Here is a 21,233-nt window from a genome sequence, read left to right as displayed (position 1 = left end):
ATTGAAGGATCCCTTAATCAATGGGGTATTAAACACATTAAAAATTAAACTTGCATTTCACAGGGAAAAATCCAGATTTAGATCAAGAGTGACAATTTCCCTTTGAGAACTCCATTTTGAGGAAAGAACAGGGAGGGCTACAAATACTATTCCCACCTCTCCCCTCCCGTCCAGGGATAAGTCTTTGCTCAGAGACCCACTTGATCCCCACTACCATCAGGATTCCATTTAAATAAGAACCAAAAACAGGAAAGCAAGATTTCAGCAATAAATAGCTTGCAATCAGTTGAGATTTTGAATCAAATTCCTATCTCATACATATGTAGGGCAGCACAGTGGCTTGCACGGCTGTCTTGCAGTGCCAGGAACCTAGGTTCAATTCCACCCTCAGACCACTGTCCACGTGTACATGAGTTTCGCCCAGGTGCTCTGCTTTCTTCCCATAGACCAAAGATGTGCAGGTTAAGTGGATTGGTCATGCTAAATTGTCCAGGGGTGTGCAGGCTAGGAGAATTAGCCATGGGAAATGCAGGGTTACAGAGGTAGGATGGAATTATAGGACACTCTTCAGAGAGTCGGTGTAGACTTGTTGGGCCAAATGGCTTGTTTACACATTGTAAGGATTCTATGATTCTACATAACCTCACATCTGCTCATGCTTTTTCTTCAAAAAAACAAAAAATTTTATGGAGAGAATTATTTGGAATTTTTCCAAGGAATTGCAAATACTGACCTTGCATAAAGCACACAAAGAAGAAAGATAACCAATCCAACAATGCTCTGGGCATCCCACCACTGGACTAACGAATGAGGTGGCGGAGCAACAGTTGAGTTGCTCACGGTTTGCTGGACAATACTCAGTAGGCTGGGGTTACATTTTCTTTCTGCATAGAATGAAGGAAAATATTGTAAAACCCACACCACCAAGTTCACAAGCACACAGAGAACACTGAACAAAATAGTCAAATGTTTTTGTGACACAAGCTTTAAACACTTAATTGCCAAGCTCTCAGAAAGCACTACATATGACAGAAACTAATACCAAACAGCAACGTTACCTGGTTCATTTGTCATGGCAGACCAGGTCACATACAGAGTATAGAGAGTGATGACAGAGGCTTGCAGCAATCCTGAATGAGGCTGAACTTCCTGCAGAATTGAATTGAGAAGCAAACAATTCAATGAACAAACAAGCTCCCAATTTACACAGATGACCATTTCTATTGAGGTAATTATTGAGTAATGATGGCTAAAATTGAAAAAAGCTGGATATTGGTTCAGTTTGAGTTATAGAAGCATTAAGGCAAAGAAGAGTGACCTCCAGCCCACTGAATGGATACTGGAATCTAATTCTTCTTTTCTACCACCCCACTTTCATAGCTTACAAGTTTCACCATCTGCCCCTTCAATCAAGTCATTAAAGAGTTTTATTAATAGAACAATTTTTCTTCTGTGCTGCATCATTCTATGATGTTATAACATTAACTGAAATTAAATTAAGGTTATGCTGCAGTTAAAATAGAAAATAGACGTTCGCTGGTCACTAAAATTCTTTCAAAAACAATATTAACAATATTTGAACAATAGAGTACTCATTTTTATGAAGGCGTTTTATGGAATTGTGTAGAATTTGCTCACAGTTGATGGTGTGACACGCTTTATAGATCATACAGCACTTAAATATACAAACAGAGGGATTGGGTTTTCAACAACTGATTTCTCTTCACAAATGTTACCAGACCTGCTGAGCTTTTCCAGCAATTTCTGTTTTTATTTCTGATTTACAGCATCTGCAGTTCTTTCAGTTTTAATTCAGTATTTTACTGACAGATTAATGCTTGGCTACATCAAATTAAAACAGTTTCCTGCATCAAACACATGGTCACTAAGAATTAAGTTGAATTTGCAAAGTTCAGTTCTAATCCAAATTGGATTGTGCCAATTACAATTCATTCCAAAGCCTGTGTCAGAGTTTGAAATGGGAAACAAACAAGAGGTTAGTAGCAAAGAAGTTTAAAAAAATGAATCATTATCTTTGCACTACAGGGTTATCCCCCACCTTTTCCAAAGTACACTTAGTAGTTCTCTTGTCAATTCAAGCTGATCTTGAATGAACCTTCAGTTCTTAAACTCAAATGTCTATGAAATAGGTCACTTCCCTGAACTTGAAATTGTACCAAGGATCCTAGCTGCCTCAACACTTTCAAACTATTTTTATACAAGCATTAAGAAAATGAATGTTGAGTGACCCTGAGAGACACAGGAAATCTAGGAACAATCTCTGCAAGCCATCAAGGACGCCAAGAGACAATACCAGACTAAGCACACGAACAATGTTGACTCTAGCAAGGCTTACACGGTACAACAGGCTACAAAGCAAAAGTGGAGTAGAAATGCTGACAACAATACATCGATGCATCTCTCCCCAATGAGCTCTATGCATTCCATGCTCACCTTGAACAGAACATCAGAGAAACAATGTCAACTGCCCCGACAGCCTCGGCTACACCTGTATCCACTAAGAGGCAGCATAGTAGCATGGTATGAAGAAATCTATCTCTCCCTCAATGTCAACAAAATGAAGGACTTCAGGAAGCGGAGTGAAACAAATGTCCCTATCTGTATCAATGATGCCAAGATAGTGGCGGAGGAGAGCTTCAAATTCCTAGGAGTAAATATCACTAACGATCTATCCTGGTCCATCCACATTGGTGTTACAATCAAGAAAGCACACCAACATCTTTACTTCCTCAGGAGGCTATGAAATTCAGCACGTCCACAATGGCTGCCAAATTTTGATAGATGTACCACAGAAACATCTATCTAGATGCATTACAAGTTGGTATGACAACTGCTTTGCCCAATCATGAAAACCAGCCTTCCTTCCACTGACTCCAAGTACATTTCCCACTGCCGCGGGAAAACAACCAACAGAATCAAAGACTCCTCCCATCCCAGTTATACTCTCTTCCATCGTGCAGAGGACACAAGTGTTCAGAAACTTGCCAACAGGTTCAAGGAGAGCTTTTTCCACTACTGTTATCAGACTTTGAATGAACCTCTCACATATTACAGTTGATCTTCTATGTAGAAGTAATGCTATATCCTGTGCTATTATCCTGAGGTACATATGTAAGGCATGCTTTGTCTGGTTAGCACACAAAACAATATTTTTCACAGTATCTCAGTATGTGACAATAATAAACCAAATTAAAATTAACTGCACCATAGACCATTTAGTGCCTCAATAAATGTATATTGATGTGATTCTAACCTCAACTCTATGTTCCTAACCACCCCGATACTTTTTGACTCTCTTGACAGTTAAGACTGTATCCAGCAGCCTTAAAATATTCTGAAAAGAGAGAGTTCCAAAGATTCAATACTACTGAGATACAACATTTCTCACCTTGGCTTTAAAAAGAATACACATCATGGCTGATTTCCCCTATGTAGCCCAGAGTTGTAAAGGCTAGTTGGAGCAAAACATTTAGAAATGCGTAATACAATCCAGTAGAGTCAGTATTCTTTGCAGTGGTAACAAGCAGAATAGACAAAAGGAAAGCAGTGGATGCAATGTATTTGGATGTTCAAAGGCATTTGATAAAGTACCACAAATTCTGTTCTTGCCTTTTAAGTAATCTATGGTGATTATATTAGCATGGAAAGAGGACTAGTTAACTAATAAAGGCAGAGTTGGAATAAGTGTACATTCATGAAGGCAACCTGTAACAAGGAGAGTGACACAGTGATCAGTATTGGGGCCACAATTATTTACAGTGTGCATCAATAATTTGGACGAAGAAAGAATATTCGATAGTCAGGTTTGCAGATGATATAAGAGTAGATGGAAACACAAACTGGAGAGAATGATCGTCTGTAGGAGGAATATAGGTAGGTTAAGCAATTGGGACAAAAACTTAGAAAATATAATATGGGAAAATTTGAGGTTATGCACTTTGACAGGAATAATAGAAGAGCTGAAATTATTTTTTATGAACTTGTAGGTGTACTGTATCTATAAAGGAGCTGAAATTTCTGGCTAGCATAGTGTTCTGAACAAGGTAACAATGTAATATTTGCTCAAATAGCTAGCTAAGAAATGTGTGCCTGGATACAAAAACAAATCCAAACTTGGCCAGTTTAAATTACATCCCAAAGTACCAAATTTCAATCAAGTTTGAATTTAGTATTTTGACAATATTAAAACCAATGAAACAATCTGATGCTTTGGGGTATAAATATCAGACGTTTTGAACAGTTACCCAGAGCGGCAAAGAGCACAAACAAAAACAGAACAATACAGACTCCCAGCAGAACTGCTCTCTTAAAGGTACCTTTATCGATCAAAGACCTGTGAAGCAGAATCCCTAAGAAGAAAAGGCGACAGAGAAAAATCTATAGAGGACACTTGGCAAGCTGCCTGGTTTTGAAACATCCTTTTCTTCGTAAATTGTAATCGGGATTTTTAATCAAACCAGTATTGTAGAGGGGAAGGTAAAAGATAGCATGAGAGAAAGGAATGTAAATGGTTGTTTGTTAATTAGTCTCTGTTAGACTTCAAAAAATAAAATTGTTAATTTTTACTTTACATAGTGACTTTTGGGATAGTTCTTCGCCTCTTGAAATTTAACAGATTACAGCACGGGGTCAATCTTTTCTGTGTTGTTGGCTTAAATTAGCAGACGGGTTTATCCAGTGTTCTAACATACTGATTTGGAGAAAGACTGCTGAAAGCTACAGAATAGAGGGATTTGGGAGTCCTTAGCAAGCAGCCAAGTTCAGCAGATGATGGGCAAGGCAAAAGGAACGTTGGCCTTTATTCAAAGGGAATTGAGTATGAAAGTAGGAAGGTTTGCTAAAGCTTCGTGAAGTACTTGTCAAACCACAACTGGAATACTGTGAACAATTTTGGGTGCTTTAATCAAAGGAAAGATACACTGGCATTGGAGGCAGTCCAGAGAAGACTCGCTAAGCTAATACCAAATATGGAAGAATAATTTGGAAGAGAAGTTGAGCCTGTACTCATGGGAAAATAGAAGAATGAGAGGCGACCTTATTGAAACATTCTTAGAAGATTTGATAGGGTCAATGTGGAATGGTTGTTTCCCATTGTGGGACAGTCTGGGACCAGACAGCATAATCTCAGAATAAGGGGTTGCATATTTAAGACAGAGATAAGGAGAAATTCCTTCCTCAGCGGGTTGTGAATCTGTAAAATTCTTTATCGCTGAGGGCTGTCGAGGCTGGTTTAGATATATCCAAAGTCGTGACAGACAGATTTTTAAATCAGTAAGGGAATCAAGGGTTGTAGGGAAAAGGTGTAGTTGAGGATTATCAGATCAGCAATGATTTCCTTGAACAATGAAGATAACATGATATCTAAATAGCCAACATAAGCTGGTCTTAGCAGCCCAGCTCAAATCAGTAAATTCAACATAGGTCAGACTCTCCTGGTCAAGCAATGCATTCACTCAAATGGGGTATCTAGTAAGTCTTGTTTTCTGTCATTAAAAAATCAAACTTGTTTCAAGATACTCTACAAATATTTTTGAAAATCCAGAATGCCCCACAGTGTGGAATCAGTAAATCACACCTTTCTTTAAAAATCATTCATGGGATGTAGGTATTGCTAACTAGGCCAGCATTTATTGTCTATCCCCAGGTGTCCAGAGGGCATTTGAGAGCTGAAACATTGCTGTGCATCTGGAGTCACATGAAGATCAGACCTGGTAAGGACAAGAGTGTTCCTTCACTAATGGCATTAGTGAACCAGATAGCTTTTTATATTAGTTGCACAGTTGTCACAAGGCTAGTTTTTAATTCCAGATTCTTACTGGATTCGAATTGCATCGTATACCACGGTGGGATACAAACCCATCTCCTCAAACACTACTGCCTCCCCATAAAAAGAACTGTGAAACAGCTGATGAATGTTTGATATACACATGGGCGTTTATTTCTGTACTAACAATGCAAATCACAAACTCTTTAGTCATATTCTTACCTGAATTTTTGGCAGGATGGACACAACAGAAATAATAACACAGAAGATGAGGTTCAGACTGATGAACACCTTATTTGCCGTACAGTCGTCAGGTTTTGTGTAAAAAATGTACAACACTACAACTGCAGCGATTGAGAGGAGATAGTTCAATGCCGTACAGGTAAATAAGGCTGTAAAAGAGAAGACGGAAGATTGCAAGAAAATGGGCACATTGGTTTTCAAACTATGTTAATCAATAATTTATACCTACATAGTACTTTCATCATAATGAAATGTCCCAAGATGCAAAGCATAATACTGAACCACATAAAGACTACATGGTCAGGTGACGAAAACTTTGGTCAAAAAGGCAGTGTTTAAGGAGTGCCTCAAAGGAGACAAGGAGACAGAAAAATATAGGGCAGAAATTCCAGAGCTTGGGGCCTAGGCAACTGTTGGCATGACAATTGACAGTGCAACATTTATAATTAGTAACATGCTTATAGCACAGAGATCTTGGAGTTGAAGATAGGGAGGGGAAAGCTCATGGAGGGTTTGAAAACAAGGCTGAAAATCTTAAAAGCAATAAATTGCTCGGTGTTGAAACTCCAGTAGATCAGTGTGCATTGTTCATTAGAGATTTTTACTTGATCTAAGGTAAGACATAAGCAGCAGAGTTTGGATGACCTATCTGTTGTGGGAGATAGCCAGGAATTTGTCAGAACCCCAGGACAAAATTTTGAAGGTTGGAGGTTTGTTACTACACCTGAGATCACAAATTTTGATCACACATATTAATTAAGCCAGATAAACTTCCATATTCTACACATACATTAAATTGAAAAGTAAACATACCTGTGAAATAGACAGCAATCAGTTTCACAAACAAAGACATGAACCATAAGCATAACAACACAAATGCATACAGTTACAAATATTTTGATACAGGGTGTATTTTCAATTTAACAAAAGCATTTGAAGTAAATGATGAACCGGACCTCAGGCAACTATCTGTGTGGAGTTTGCACATTCTCCCCCCGTTTCATGGGTCTCCTCCGGTGCTCCGGTTTCCTCTCACGTCCAAAGATGTGCAGGTCAGGTGAATTGGCCATGTTAAATTGCCCATAGTTTTCAGGGATGGGTAGGTTGGGTGCATAAGTCAGGGCTAAATGTAGGGGAATGGGTTTGGGTGAAATACACTTCAGAGGATCAGTATGGACTTATTGGGCTGAAGGGCCCGTTTCCACACAGTTGGGAGTCTAATCCTTCTAAACCAATCTGGACCCAAGTGGAAAATGCATGCAATATTCTATCGTCATTAAACTTCAATATTGTTCCTACAGTGGCACTAGAAGGGAACACGTAATATACTCTCAAATTTTATGATATACCTAATTAAAATGTGAAAATCTTCAAGAGAAGCAACGAAAAATAACTCCTTTCTCACTGTCTGATACCATTTTAAAATGATATTTAGACTGATGTTTGATCAAGCAATGGGACAGGTTACTACAGATGTGAGGACACATGGCTGCATACAAAATGAGACTCCGCTGGCAACAAATAGCTCATGGATTTGTGGAACGGTGACCAGCCATCAATGGCAAAGGCCTTCTGCCTACCAACAGCTATGTGATTGGCTCTCAGGTAGCGAAACAGTTTGTGGGTGTGAACATTATGCAGAAGCTATTGGACCTCCAACAGGAATGAGCTGTCCTTTCTCTGCAGTAAAAGAAGTCGGAAAAAAAAAGTCCCAGTTTGTTTCTCTCATCAGTTGCTTTAAGCTGTGGCTCTTTGCCAATAAGTCAGAAATGTTACAAGTGCAAACCAATCACCTTGTGCATCCTGCAAATAAGTGAAAGTACCTTGAGAAGAAACGCCGAGGAGTAGCCTGTCCCAATCAGCCATAATGATCATCTCAGTAAACCCAATGAAAAGAGACCAGTGAACAGTCTTCCTAGTCTCTTTCTTGGCCCATAACACCCTTGCGTGTCTATTTGTTTTGCTTGTGTATGTTGTGGTGGGGTACAGGTAGATTGGGTTATTTGCCATACTTATACAAATCTTTAACTTTTCTGATGGCTCCAGGGATACTTGGGCTTATTTCCAGTGCACTCCCCAGCAGACATATCATAGTCAGTTTGACTTACTAAACATCCATTGATGCCTCTGAAGTGTCAAAATATTATAATGAACTGGTCTCTAATCAAGAATGTTATCAACAAGAGCAGAGTCCACGATATATCTCTAGATATCAGCTTTTGGATCAAACGAAGGCACAAAGTCCCTGAAATAGAGAGAAATAAAAACAAAAAAAGCAGTCTCTCTGACTTGATGGGCTAGCATGTACTAAACAAGGTAATGCCAGGAGTGGAAGTGGGTTTTGTGGAGATTTGTCTCCCTCTCCTCTCAATAGTCCATGCATGTTTTGCGAAGACATCTTTCGAAGCACTTTGTTAATGGAAACACTAAGGGTAAAATTGGCAAACATTTTTACATACCAGCATACCAACATTTGGAATTTCCCTCCTCCATGTTCTCAACCCAGAGCTGGCTCCAAGAGTGAGCAAAATCGATGAGAAGTATTAGCTGGATGAGAATGAAGCAGAAAGCTCCAACTACACCAAAGTAGAACCATACTGAGAAAAAGTAAAATATGAATTAGCTAGTTAAGAACACCAACTTAACAGAATAATATGTTGCTGCATAGAGATATACAACTGAAAGCCGAGCTTCAATTCTCAGTCGGTACCAAGATGGCCTGACTGACATCGACTCAAGCATGCCAGTTGGTCAGTCAGCACCAAACCTCCTCCTGACAATGACGTGGTGAAAGCTTTTAGAAAATTAATATCTGTGGATGAAGAGTGAGGCTCAACAGTAGAAGAGCATTCAGATTAAAGCAGTTGAGGGCAAAACAAAACTGAGCTGTGAAGGTCTGATTTGCAAAATTTTCACCAGCTCTTGGCTTCATTACCAAAAATAGTAGCACAGTTCCTAAAAAATGTTATGTTTACAAAAATGCAAATGCAGTTGTACAGTTGTCTTAAAGGATAATTTCCTTCCATTCAAGATGGATTTCATCCACTGACATGTAATTAAGTGATTCAGCTTATTTGACTCCTCCACTGCTGCTTCTGCAAGCTGGTGTTAGCAGAGTCTTTGCTAAGGATGCAACAGTTCGCCTTAATTATATCATTTGGAAGCAGGAATTACAATCTGCCAATAATCTTCCTTATTCTGGATAGAAATTGATCATTTTGCTATCAGCGGAGGCCAGGATAATTTATGTTGTGATGCCCTTCACACAACAGATACCCACGAAGAAGGGTTATTCGGACCCTGGTTGAAGATTGGCTATGTAAAAAAGCAAATATACCAGAGGATCGCTGGTACCTCATAACCATACTCCAACACAAGTCCATGTTTTCAGAAGGAAATAAAAGAAAAATGGGGAAAACAAATTGCACATGTCTGGGAAAAGGTAATTGCAATGGAAAATAAAGGACCCCTCTGCATCTCCTACTCCCACCATCCACATCTCCTCCCCTCCAGAAGTCCATCCAACACTGACACCCCAACCTAATCAATACTTGATCCTCCCTCTTCAGTATCAGTGAAGTCAGCCCCTACTTTATTGAAAGTGCTTTATCCTCTCAATGTAAACAAACAGTCACTGATATGAGAAACATTGTATTTCTGTTGCACTTGGCCACAATGAAGATCAAAAATGTGATGTCAATCCGTTAGTGCACTAGTCCCATGGATAACTGGATAATTTTCAATGTATTTTTGTTCAAGAACAAAAATGAGATTTCGAATTCATAGGACACTTTTTACACAAATACTTTTTCTCATATAAAGTTGTTATGCACAATACCTGTTGTAAAGGTACCATCAGGAATGAAGAAAGCGCCAACAGTGATTCCCACTAAGGCCAGAAATTTGAAAAACCAGAATCTAAACAAAAACACAAACAAATGGCCATTGGCATCATGAGTTACCCACAGCAGGAGTTACCAATGTACTCAAAAGGATTTTGGTGGCAGCTAGTTTCCTGCTTCAAGGAGATAATGCATCAGACGAGTAGGTTTAAGAAAAGAATGAAATGGTTCATTTCAAAGTTCCATTTGTATTACTTGGTAAAGTGCTAGTTGGCGAATTGCTGATTTCTTTCTGACAGTTACCCTCTAAATATGATAAGAAAGAACACATTTAAATCACAGAATCTCTGCAGTGGGAAATAGTCCACTCAGCCTAACAAGTCAACACTGACCCTCCAAAGAGCCATTCCCCCTATCCAATGCTTACCCCCGACTAATGCACCTAACCTACACATCCCTGAATAGTATTGGCAATTTAGCATAGCCAATTCACCTAACCTGCACATTGTTGGACTGTGGGAGGAAATGGGAGTGCCTGGAGGAAACCCACGCAGAATGTGAATTCCCAAATTGTTATGCAGTAGGCCCGGCTGACGATATTAAGCTAGAACGGAATTGGCCAAGGCTGCAATGTCCTTGTAGACTGCTAACACTCATGGCTGTGCCATCAAGTGTGAGTAAATATTGAAGGATTGCCTGTGCTGCTGGATGGTACTCCAGCTAGAATTAATGCCATCATCAGAGGCAAAGTGAAATCACCTTCGGTTTTACATTCCTCAATATCTTCATTACTTAAGTGCTCAGCTCTTTGACTAGTTCTTCCCAGCATCCTGGATGACATTTATCTCTCAATCGAATAGTGAATAGATTATCTGGTCATTATCACATCACAGTGTCTGGGACTTTATAATACACAAATTCACTCGTGTGCTTCCTGCTATGTAATAATTATAACACTTCAAAAGAAATTCAACTGTAAAGTACTTTGGGAATTTCTGAAATTATGAACAATTGAATGTCCTACTTCCAATTCTCTGACATTTACTGCAATTTAATTCTAAATTCATGGCTTACAAATCAAGATTCACTTATTTGATGTGGGGGCTAGATGATGTGGATTGGCAGTGGCTAGTATCCTTAGTGGTCCTGCTTCAGAATTATTCTGCATTTCCCAACTTATTACCATGTCCTTTCAGTTGCTAAATCTCAGGAAGAGACAGCAGAAGCATCACTGCTGCAAATGTGTTGCTGGTCAAAGCACAGCAGGCCAGGCAGCATCTCAGGAATAGAGAATTCGACGTTTCGAAGCATCACTGCTCATACTTAATTCATTAGAAAAAGATACAGTGACAAAGGACTCGTGGAAAGTCTATGTAACCACTGTACTTAAGGTGCAAGTCCAGTATGAACATACTGAAGGACAGATTTGAAGAACATTACAAAATGTAATAATGAATATTCAGCATGATCCAAAATGTTTGACCTACTTTATGAAATTTTACAGTGAGATGATAAGGAGTAGACAAGGACAATGCAGTGGATGTAATTTATCTGAACTTTTAAAAAGTTTCAATAAAATGCTTATAGTCAAAATAGACTAATGAACAAAATCAGAGGAACGGCTGGTAGAATGGACTGTTTGAAGACAGAAAGTCAAAAGCAATCTATGTTTTTTTGGGATTTTTATGAAGGCACTGTCTAGGTTTTTCCAAAATATACAGTGGCAACAGTGGGTGCAATATCAAGGGTACAGAGAAGATTTACAATAATGATAGTGATACCTGACCTGTTGGATATCTAATACATTCTAGTGATATAATGTTTTTGTTGATAATTATATTCTTACTAGTGTTAAATCAGACATGTTGCACGATGTAACATACCCTCAAAATAAGTCTTTTTGATTATAATTTTACCAGCAACTTTAATGAATTTTTTTGCTTGCAGTGGCTTACCCATTCTGCAGTCCAGACCTGGGGTCTTTGCTGCTCTTCACGTGGATCATGATCAAAGCAAACAGAAAGAAGAAGCCAGCCAGCCCAAAGCACATGCGATAGACAGACTTATAACCCACAATGATGTCACAGTTAACATTAGCCTGAATGAAGGGAATACTGGCACCTCCTTCACAAAATCCAGGAATCTAAATAACAAGAGAGAAATAAGAGATAATAAATTAAATGAGGTTAGATGGAAACTTTACTTTGTTCATCACTTTTGGCAACCTTCATACCTCTTTGGAATGGAAAAGTGCTAATCTGATAATGGGGATGCAACCTGACTTTACTATGACAACAGCATGGCTGTAATGGTCCCAACAGAGCAACAGATCTCAGTGGCGGGTGGTGATGGTGGTGGCAGAGCAAGGGAAATAGAGGGGCAGGGGGGAAAGGGAAAGAAGGGGATGGAGAGTGAGAGCGCGCAAGCAGGAAAGCAAGGGAGCGAGGGAGGGAGAACACATGTAAGAATAACAGCAAGAGGAAAGAAAGAACAAAAAGACGCTGGTAAGGGTCCATGGTGGAAATAAAGATAAGCAAACTTCAGGAAAATGTATAAATTCATAAAGCACACAAACTGACCCTTTGGTCCAAGTAGTTGACACCAACCCCATGCTCCCAAAGTAAGCTAGCCCCACTTCCATGTATTTGCCTCATGTCCCTCCAAACATTCCCCACTCTTGTACTTATACAAATGTATTTTAACTATTTAACTGTATCTGCAGCCATCATTTCCTCTGTCAGTTCATTCCACACATGAACCACTGTGTTAAAAAAGTTGCTTCATGTCATAAGATTTATCCTCACCTCAAATATGTGCCCCCTAGTTTTGAACTCTCACACCCTAGGGAAAAGACCCTTCGAATCACTTAATCTACACCCATGATTTTATAAATCTCAAGGTCACCCCTCAACTTCCTCTGCTCCAGTGAAAATGGCCACAGCCTATTCTTATAACTCAAACGCTCCATTCCCCAGCAACATTCTGATATATCTTTTCTGAACCTCCTCCCATTTAGTAATATCCTTCCTAATAATTAAACATGCAATTGTTATCTGAAAAAAAAGTCCTTTTGACAGCTATGCCAGTGCTTGGGCATGTACTAGGTTAAAATCTTCGAGTAAAAAGTGAGGTCTGCAGATGCTGGAGATCAGAACTGAAAATGTGTTGCTGGTTAAAGCACAGCAGGTTAGGCAGCATCCAAGGAACAGGAAATTCGACATTCCTGATGAAGGGCTCTGGCCCGAAACGTCGAATTTCCTGTTCCTTGGATGCTGCCTAACCTGCTGTGCTTGAACCAGCAACACATTTTCAGCATGTACTAGGTTGCAGACCATAATGGATTAAGAAACTTCTACAAGGTAGAATCTCAAATCATTCATGGGTAAAACATTTGTAATTCAAATCCAAATGTAATTATCCTGAAGGAAATTATAGTATCACTTCCAGTGAAGTCATTAATATCAATATTGTTAAAGTTAGCTAAACTGTGCATGTTAATCCACGTTGTGGAATATTAGATCAGCATCTTCAAATCAGGAAATAACAATGAAAAGATGCTCATTTTCTTCTCAGATAATATTTCATTGATTTACTCAGTCTCTAAATCAGAAGCTGGTAATACTCTAATCTGGATGAAATGCAAGCTGAATTGTGGTTAATGCCTTACTGTTTCAGAGGCATACTTGACATTATGTATCCATAGGGGAGGCGATGATGTGGTCGTACGGTCACTGGACAAATAATCCAGCGACCCGGGCAGTCCTCTGCAGGACCCAGGTTCAAATCATACCACAGTAGATGGTGGAATTTGAATTGAAAATAATCTGAATCTGTGGTAGCGAACCCATCTGTTCATCATTACCCTTCAAGGAATGAAGTCGGCCATTCTTATTTGATCTGGTCTATATGTGAATTCAGGTCCATAGCAATGTGGCTATCTCCTAACTATCCTCTGAAATGGCCTAGCAAGCCACTCAGTTGCACCAAATGAAGTCTCAAAAGAATGAAACTAGATGGTCCACTTTGCATTTAGATAGGTGCCAGAAATGAAAACTGCAAGGTTCACAAGGCTGAGTTTGCAAAGTCCTGTTTAAGAACACCTGGGGGCTAGTGTCAAAAATAGGAGAGCTATCTTACAGATTGGTCATGAAACAACTGACACAGGCATACACATGGAATCATACTTTATGACAATTCAGAAGGATGTTGTGAAACTTGAAAGGGTTCAGAAAAGATTTACAAGGATGTTGCCAAGGCTGGCGGATTTGAGCTACAGGGAAAAGTTGAATAGGCTGGGGCTGTTTTCCCTGGAGCGTCAGAGGTTGCAGGGTGACATTATAGAGGTTTATAAAATCATGAGGGGCATGGATAGGATAAATAGACAAAGTCATTTCCCTGGAGTGAGGGAGTCCAGAACTAGAGGTCATTAGGTTTAGGACGAGAGGGGAAAGATAGAAAAGAGACCTAAGGGGCAACTTTTTCACGCAGAGGGTGGTACGTGTATGGAATGAGCTGCCAGAGGGAGTGGCGGAGGCTGGTACAATTGCAACATTTAAAAGGCATCTGGATGGGTATACAAATAGCAAGGGTTTGGAGGGATATGGGCCAGGTGCTGGCACGTGGAACTAGACTGGATTGGGATATCTGGTCGGCATGGACAAGTTGGACTGAAGGGTCTGTTTCTGTGCTGTACATCTTTATGACTCTAATATCCTAGAAAACACTATCATCATCATTCCTGGCTATGCCATCTTCCCAGCAGCATACAGACCCAGAGTGTTCCCTAGGGAGTCCTCACCACTGACTCCAGTGACCATGCTTTATTGATGCTGGCTAGAATTTAGAGAAATAGGGGGTGATTTGATCCAAGTTTAAAAGATCTTGCAAAGTCTTGACAAGATGGACATGTAAACTATGTTTATTCTTTGTTGAGAAGCCAGAGCCAAGGAGCAGAGTTTAAAAATTAGGGGTCACTCTGTAGGTCAGAGATATGGGGAAGTTTTTCCCTTCACAGAGCATTGCACAACTTTGGAGTACTGACCCAGAAGACCAAGGCAGAGGCCATCGAATAGTTTTAAACTGGAGGTACATCAATATTTATAGGCATAGGAACATTGGAAGGTGAGGTGGGTGGAAATATCAAAATTGAACACAAACAGATCAGCTACGATTTTATTGGAAGTTGGAGCAGGCTTAAGAGAACACAGGGCCCTCTTCAGTTCCTAATTCATATTCACTACAGGTTGAGCACCAGCTGAAGGAAGTAATAATGGGATTCAATGTTCATAACGAATAATGGCTCACCAGCACCACTCTTTACTGAGCTGAAGTCCTAAAAGACATAGCTGCTAGACTGGTTACGTCTGCAGCAGATGGTGAGAGAACCAACAAGAGGAAAAACATACTTGACCTCATTCTTATTGATAAGCCTGGCACAGAAGCATCTGTCCATGTCAGGCGTAGTAGAAGTTTCCACTGCAGAGTTCTCGTAAAGATGACACACTTTCTTCACATTAACAAAGAAATTGAGGGTTTGGTTTAGAAAAAGAAGGAAGCAAATGTCAGGTATAGACAGGATAGATTGAGTGAATCTTAGAAGAGTGTAAAGGAAGTAGGAGTATACTTCAGAGGGAAATCAGGAGGGCAAAACGGGGACATGAGATAGCTTTGGCAAATAGAATTAAGGAGAATCCAAAAGGGTTTTTACAAATACGTTAAGGACAAAAGGGTAACTACGGAAGAGAATAGGGCTCCTCAAAGATCAGCAAGGTGGCCTTTGTGTGGAGCCACAGAAAATGGGGGAGATACTAAATGTATATTTTGCATCAGCATTTACTGTGGAAAAGGATATGGAAGATATAGACTGTAGGGAAATAGATGGTGACATCTTGCAAAATGTCCAGATTACAGAGGAGGAAGTGCTGGATGTCTTGAAACGATTAAAAGGCGGATAAACCCCCAGAACCAGATCAGATGTACACGAGAACTCCGTGGGAAGCAAGAGAAGTGATTGCTGGGCCTCTCGCTGAGATATTTGTATCATCGATAGTCACAGGTGAGGTGCCGGAAGACTGGAGGTTGGCAAACGTGGTGCCACTGTTTAAGGGTGGTAAAGACAAGCCAGGGAACTATAGACCAGTGAGCCTGACCTTGGTGGTGGGCAAGTTGTTGGAGGGAATCCTGAGGGACAATATGCACATGTATTTGGAAAGACAAGGACTGATTAGGGATAGTCATCATGGCTTTGTGCGTGGGAAATCATGTCTCACAAACTTGATTGAGTTTTTTGAAGAAGTAACAAAGAGGACTGATGAGGGCAGAGCAGTAGATGTGATCTATATGGACTTCAGTAAGACAAAGTTCCCCATGGAAGACTGATTAGCAAAGTTAGATCTCATGGAATACAGGAAGAACTAGCCATTTGGATACAGAAACTGGATCAAAGATAGAAAACAGAGGGTGGTGTGGAGGGTTGTTTTTCAGACTGGAGGCCTGTGACCAGTGGAGTGCCACAAGGATCGGTGCTGGACCCTCTACTTTTTGTCATTTACATAAATGATTTGGATGCGAAGTAAGAGGTACAGTTAGTAAGTTGGCAGATGTCATCAAAATTGGAGGTGTAGTGGACAGCAAAGGTTACCTCAGATTACAACAGGATCTGGACCAGATGGGCCAATGGGCGGAGAAGTGATAGGTGGAGTTTAATTCAGATAAATGCGAGGTGCTGCAGTTTGGGAAAGCAAATCTTAGCAGGACTTATACACTTAATGGTAAGGTCCTAGGGAGTGTTGCTAAACAAAGAGTCCTTGCAGTGCAGGTTCATAATTCCTTGAAAGTGGAGTCGCAGGTAGATAGGATTGTGAAGGCAGCATTTGGTATGCTTTCCTTTATTGGTCAGAGTATTGAGTACAGTAGTTGGGAGGTCATGTTGCGGCTATACAGGACATTGGTTAGGTCACTGTTGGAATATTGCGTGCAATTCTGGTCTCCTTCCTATCGGAAAGAGGTTATGAAACTTGAAAGGGTTCAGAAAAGATTTACAAGGATGTTGCCAGGGTTGGAGGATTTGAGCTATAGGGAGAGGCTGAACAGGCTGGGGCTGTTTTCCCTTGAGCATCGGAGGCTGAGGTTTACAAAATTATGAGCGGCATGGATAGGATAAATAGACAAAGTCTTTTCCCTGGTGTCAGGGAGTCCAGAACGAGAGGGTATAGGTTTAGGGTCAGAGGGGAAATATATAAAAAAGACCTAAGGGCCAACTTCTTCACGCAGAGGGTGGTACGAGTATGGAATGAGCTGCCAGAAGATATGGTGGAGGCTGGTACAATTGCAACATTTAAGAGGCGTTTGGATGGGTAGATGAATAGGAAGGGTTTAGAGGGATATGGGCCAGGTGCTGGCAGGTGGGACTAGATTGGGTTGGGATATCTATTTGGCATGGACAGGATGGACCAAAGGGTCTGTTTCCAAGCTGTACATCTCTATGACTATAATGACATCTTCCATCATGAGTAGCACAGCCATCATGGTAAATGGGACAGATTTAAAATAGGTATAGCAATGCATGACTGGGCATCGATGAAGTGCTGAGGGCCATGAGAAGAACAGAACTGTTCTCAAAAACAACCTGCAAATTCATGGTCCAGCATAGTCCCCCAATTTATCATGGCTATTAAGCCAGAGGTCAACTCTAAACCAAGGATACAAGAGGACATATCAGAAGCAGCACCTAAAAATGGTGAAGTTACAACACAGAACTACTTGCAAGCCTCAAAGCACGAGCAGCAATTAATAAACAAAGCTAAACAATACCACAACCAAAGAATCAGATTTAAGCTCTGCAGTGCTACAATTTCAGTTGTGAATGGTGGTAGACAATTAAATAATTCATTGGAAGAGAGATATTGCTGACCTGTAGGAAATTGGATGGCAACGCTGGGGTGAGATGTCTCTGTTCATGTAACATGGCCATCTCCTAGTTATTCAGAAGCCAAGTTACATTGTCATCTCCAACCATTTACATTTTCATCCCCCAATCAGAAATCAATAAGAACTTTACAGTTGGAATTTTGACTACTCCATGTAGTTTTAAAAATAAAACTCCCAACAGATTTGACCATAAAGAGATGATTGACATTATATTGTTTCTGGAAATGATGGGATCACTACATTGTGTCTTGAGTTTCAGGTGACTGTGGGGGAGTGGCTGAGGGTTGTCTTGTGGGCATTACTAAATGTAAGGTCAAACTCTTGTACTTTGACACAACTCAGTAAGCCCTGCAAAGTGTGTGTGTGTGTGTGTGTGTGTGTGTGTGTGTGTGTGTGTGTGTGTGTTAAAGATTCCTCCAGAAAGTTTGTACTGTATTTGCTTAATAAAATTTGGTTTTGTTCACAGAAGTTGGCTTTTGCAGTTGCATCAAGTGTGTAAAAATCTCAGATAAAAAGACCTTAGAGGAGGTAGCTCCACAAATACCTCCATCCTCAATAACAAGGAAGCCAAGGACATTGATGCAGAAGATCAGGTAGAAGTATTTCCAACAATCTTCAGCCAGAAATGCTGCCTGGATGATACGTTTTGGCCTCCTCCAGAGGTTCCCAGCATCACAGGCGCCAGTGTTTAAGCCAATATGATTCACTCCACATTATCAAGAAACAGCTGTAGACTCTGAACATTGCAAAGGCTATAAACACCGAAAACATTCCAGCAATATAACTGAAGACTGGCACTCCAGAACTTAGCAACCCCTAGTCAAGCTGTTCCAGTATAGCTACAACACTGGCAAACTGGTAATGTAGAAAATTGCCCACCAATGCAATCCAGTCAATTGCCTCTCTAATCTACTCTTACTCCTCAGTACAGCAATGGAAAAAGTCATCAACAGTGGTATCAAGCTTAGCAATAAGTTACTGACATTCAGATCGAGTTTCACCAAGGCCATTCAGCTCCTGACCTCAGGAAGGCCTTCGTTAAAACAAGGATAAGAGAGTTCAAAGTCAAAACTGAGGTAAGATTGGCTGCCCCTGGCCTTACAGCAGCATTTCAGAGTGTCATCAAGGAGCCCTTGCACACTTGAATTCAATGGGAGTCATTGAAACATACTTGGCTGGAGTCAAACCTATCAGAAAAGAAGATGGTAATGGTTGTTGGAGGTCAGTCATCTCAGCTCCAGGGCATCTCTGCAGGTGTTCCTCGGGGTAGTGTGCTAGGCCCAGCAATCTTCAGCTGCTTCAAAGGGCTTCCCTCCATCACAGGATCAGAAGTGGGAATGTGGGCTGATGATTTCATAATGCTCAGCACCAATCACAACTCCTCAGATACTGAAGCAGTCTATGTCTAAATACAGCAATGCCTGAACCATATCAAGACTTGAGCTGGTAAGTGACAAGTTAATTTTCAAGGACCACAGGTGCCAAGCAGTCACCATTGCCAACAATCTAACCAGGGCCACTCATCATTCAATTGCATCACCATTGCTGAATCCCTCATAGTTGTCATGTCCAGAATGTTGACAGACCAAAACAATTCATCTGGACAACCCATATAAATATGGTGTCTACAACAGCAGGTCAGAAGCTAGGAATCCTACAGAAAATAACTCATCTTTCCACTCCTCGAACTGTGACCATCAGCTACAACATATAAGTCAAGAAGATGATAGAATACTTTCCACTTGCCGAGATGTACACAACTTCAACATGGCTCAATAAGTGTGACACCATCCAGGACAAAGCAACTCAGTTCATTGGCATCACATTCACAAACAAGCATTCATTTCCTCCACTAGTCAGGCACAGTAGTTATTAGGAGCATCTACAAGAGGCATGACAAAAATTCAAAGGTCCTTATAAACTGCACCTTCCAAACCCATAGCCACTACTAACCAGGACAAGGGAATTTCAACTTCCCCAATATTAACTGGGATAGAGAAAGTCTGAAAGACTTAGCAGTGGAATTTTGAAACTTATCCAGGAAAGCTTTTTAAACCAACACTTAGAAAGTCCTTCAAAAGAATGACTGCACTGGACCTAAATTTAGGGACCAATGTCAAAACTCTAAATTCCAATGGGGGAGCATTTCAGTGATATTGACCACAACTCAATAAGATTTAAGATAGCAATTAAAAAGGTCAAGAAGGATGGACAAGTACTAAAGATTCTGAAACTGGGAGCAGGATGATCTGAATACAAGATATGACAGGCTCTGGCCAAAGTGAACTTGCAGCAACTAGGAACAGCAGAGGAGTGGGAGTCCTTCAAAAAGGAAACAGCAAATATGAAGGCCAAACATGTTCTTGCAAATGTAAAGTACGGGACCAACAAGCCCTGGTGTAAGAATGTTCAACTTTGGATAAGAAAAGCAAATGAAAATTATGGTAGATACTGAGGGCTCAAAACAGAGAATCTTCAAGATGCACTTAGAATATGGAGGGAATTTCTTTTTCAAAAAAAAAGTGAGGAATTGAGAAGAAAGCATGAAAAAACACTGGCAAATAAAATATCATCCAAAAATATTTTATAATTATATTAGGTTCAACAGGACAAACAAGGAAAACGCAGTGCCCATTGGGGACCGAAGTGCCAAAAACATGTGTGACATTTTAAGTGAATACTTTGTATTTTTACTCACTGAAACAAATGATAATTTAAGATATAGGAATTTGGGAGGAGGACTGTGATATACTTGAAATCACAATTGAAAGGGAGGTGATATGAATGGATAAATCCCTAATTCAGATGAGATGTCTCTGAGGTTGCTGTGGGAGGCAAGGGGGCAAATTGCAGAGGCCCTACCATTAACTATCAAATCTTCTCTGGCCAAAGGAAAGGTATTAGGAGGGTGGAGGTCAGCAAATGTAATCCATTATTCAAGAAGGGTGGCAGGGATAAACCAGGGAATGACGGGCCAAGGAGTTTAACATCAGTGGTAAGAGAAACTTCTGGAAAATGTCTGAGGGATAGAATTAATTTCCACTTGGAGGGGTAAGGAGCATGGTTATATCGGAGGGAGATCATGTCTGTCAGGTTTCGTTGAGGTTTTCAAAGATGTGACAAGGTGCAGATGAGGGCAGTGCAGTCAATGTAGACATCAGTAAGGCTTTTGACAAGTTGTCACATGGAAGACTGGTCAAGAAGATAAGAGCCAAGGGATCCAAGGCCATTTGACAAATTGCATCCAAAATCGGCTTAGTAGCACGTGGCAGAGGGTGACATTAGAAGGCTTGTTTTTGTAAGTGCAAGTCCGTATCCAGTGGCTTGCTCCAGAGTTTGGTGTTGGGTCTATTGATGTTTGTTATGTACGTTAATGACCTGTACACAAATGTAGGAGGCATGATCAGCAAGTTTACAGATAACATGAGAATTGC

At 40.4% G+C, this 21,233-nt stretch overlaps 1 protein-coding gene across 1 annotated transcript in view; it reads right to left on the bottom strand.

Annotated features, from left to right (window-relative positions):
• LOC132829927 (serine incorporator 1-like) overlaps positions 1-21,233 on the bottom strand; it is a 38,424-nt gene that overhangs the window by 4,368 nt on the left and 12,823 nt on the right. Inside the window, exons 3-8 of the mRNA XM_060847348.1 lie at positions 11,826-12,013; positions 9,867-9,946; positions 8,488-8,625; positions 6,008-6,177; positions 1,059-1,149; positions 734-884 (exon numbers count right to left, since the gene is read on the bottom strand). Of these exons, the coding sequence (XP_060703331.1) occupies positions 734-884; positions 1,059-1,149; positions 6,008-6,177; positions 8,488-8,625; positions 9,867-9,946; positions 11,826-12,013 (818 nt within the window). The remainder of the gene's footprint in view (positions 1-733; positions 885-1,058; positions 1,150-6,007; positions 6,178-8,487; positions 8,626-9,866; positions 9,947-11,825; positions 12,014-21,233) is intronic.

The sequence above is a fragment of the Hemiscyllium ocellatum genome, chromosome 30 (assembly GCF_020745735.1).
Source record: "Hemiscyllium ocellatum isolate sHemOce1 chromosome 30, sHemOce1.pat.X.cur, whole genome shotgun sequence".
Lineage (NCBI taxonomy): Eukaryota > Metazoa > Chordata > Chondrichthyes > Orectolobiformes > Hemiscylliidae > Hemiscyllium > Hemiscyllium ocellatum.
Note: the sequence above shows the minus strand (reverse complement) of the source record. Positions and strands in the feature narration are given on the sequence as shown.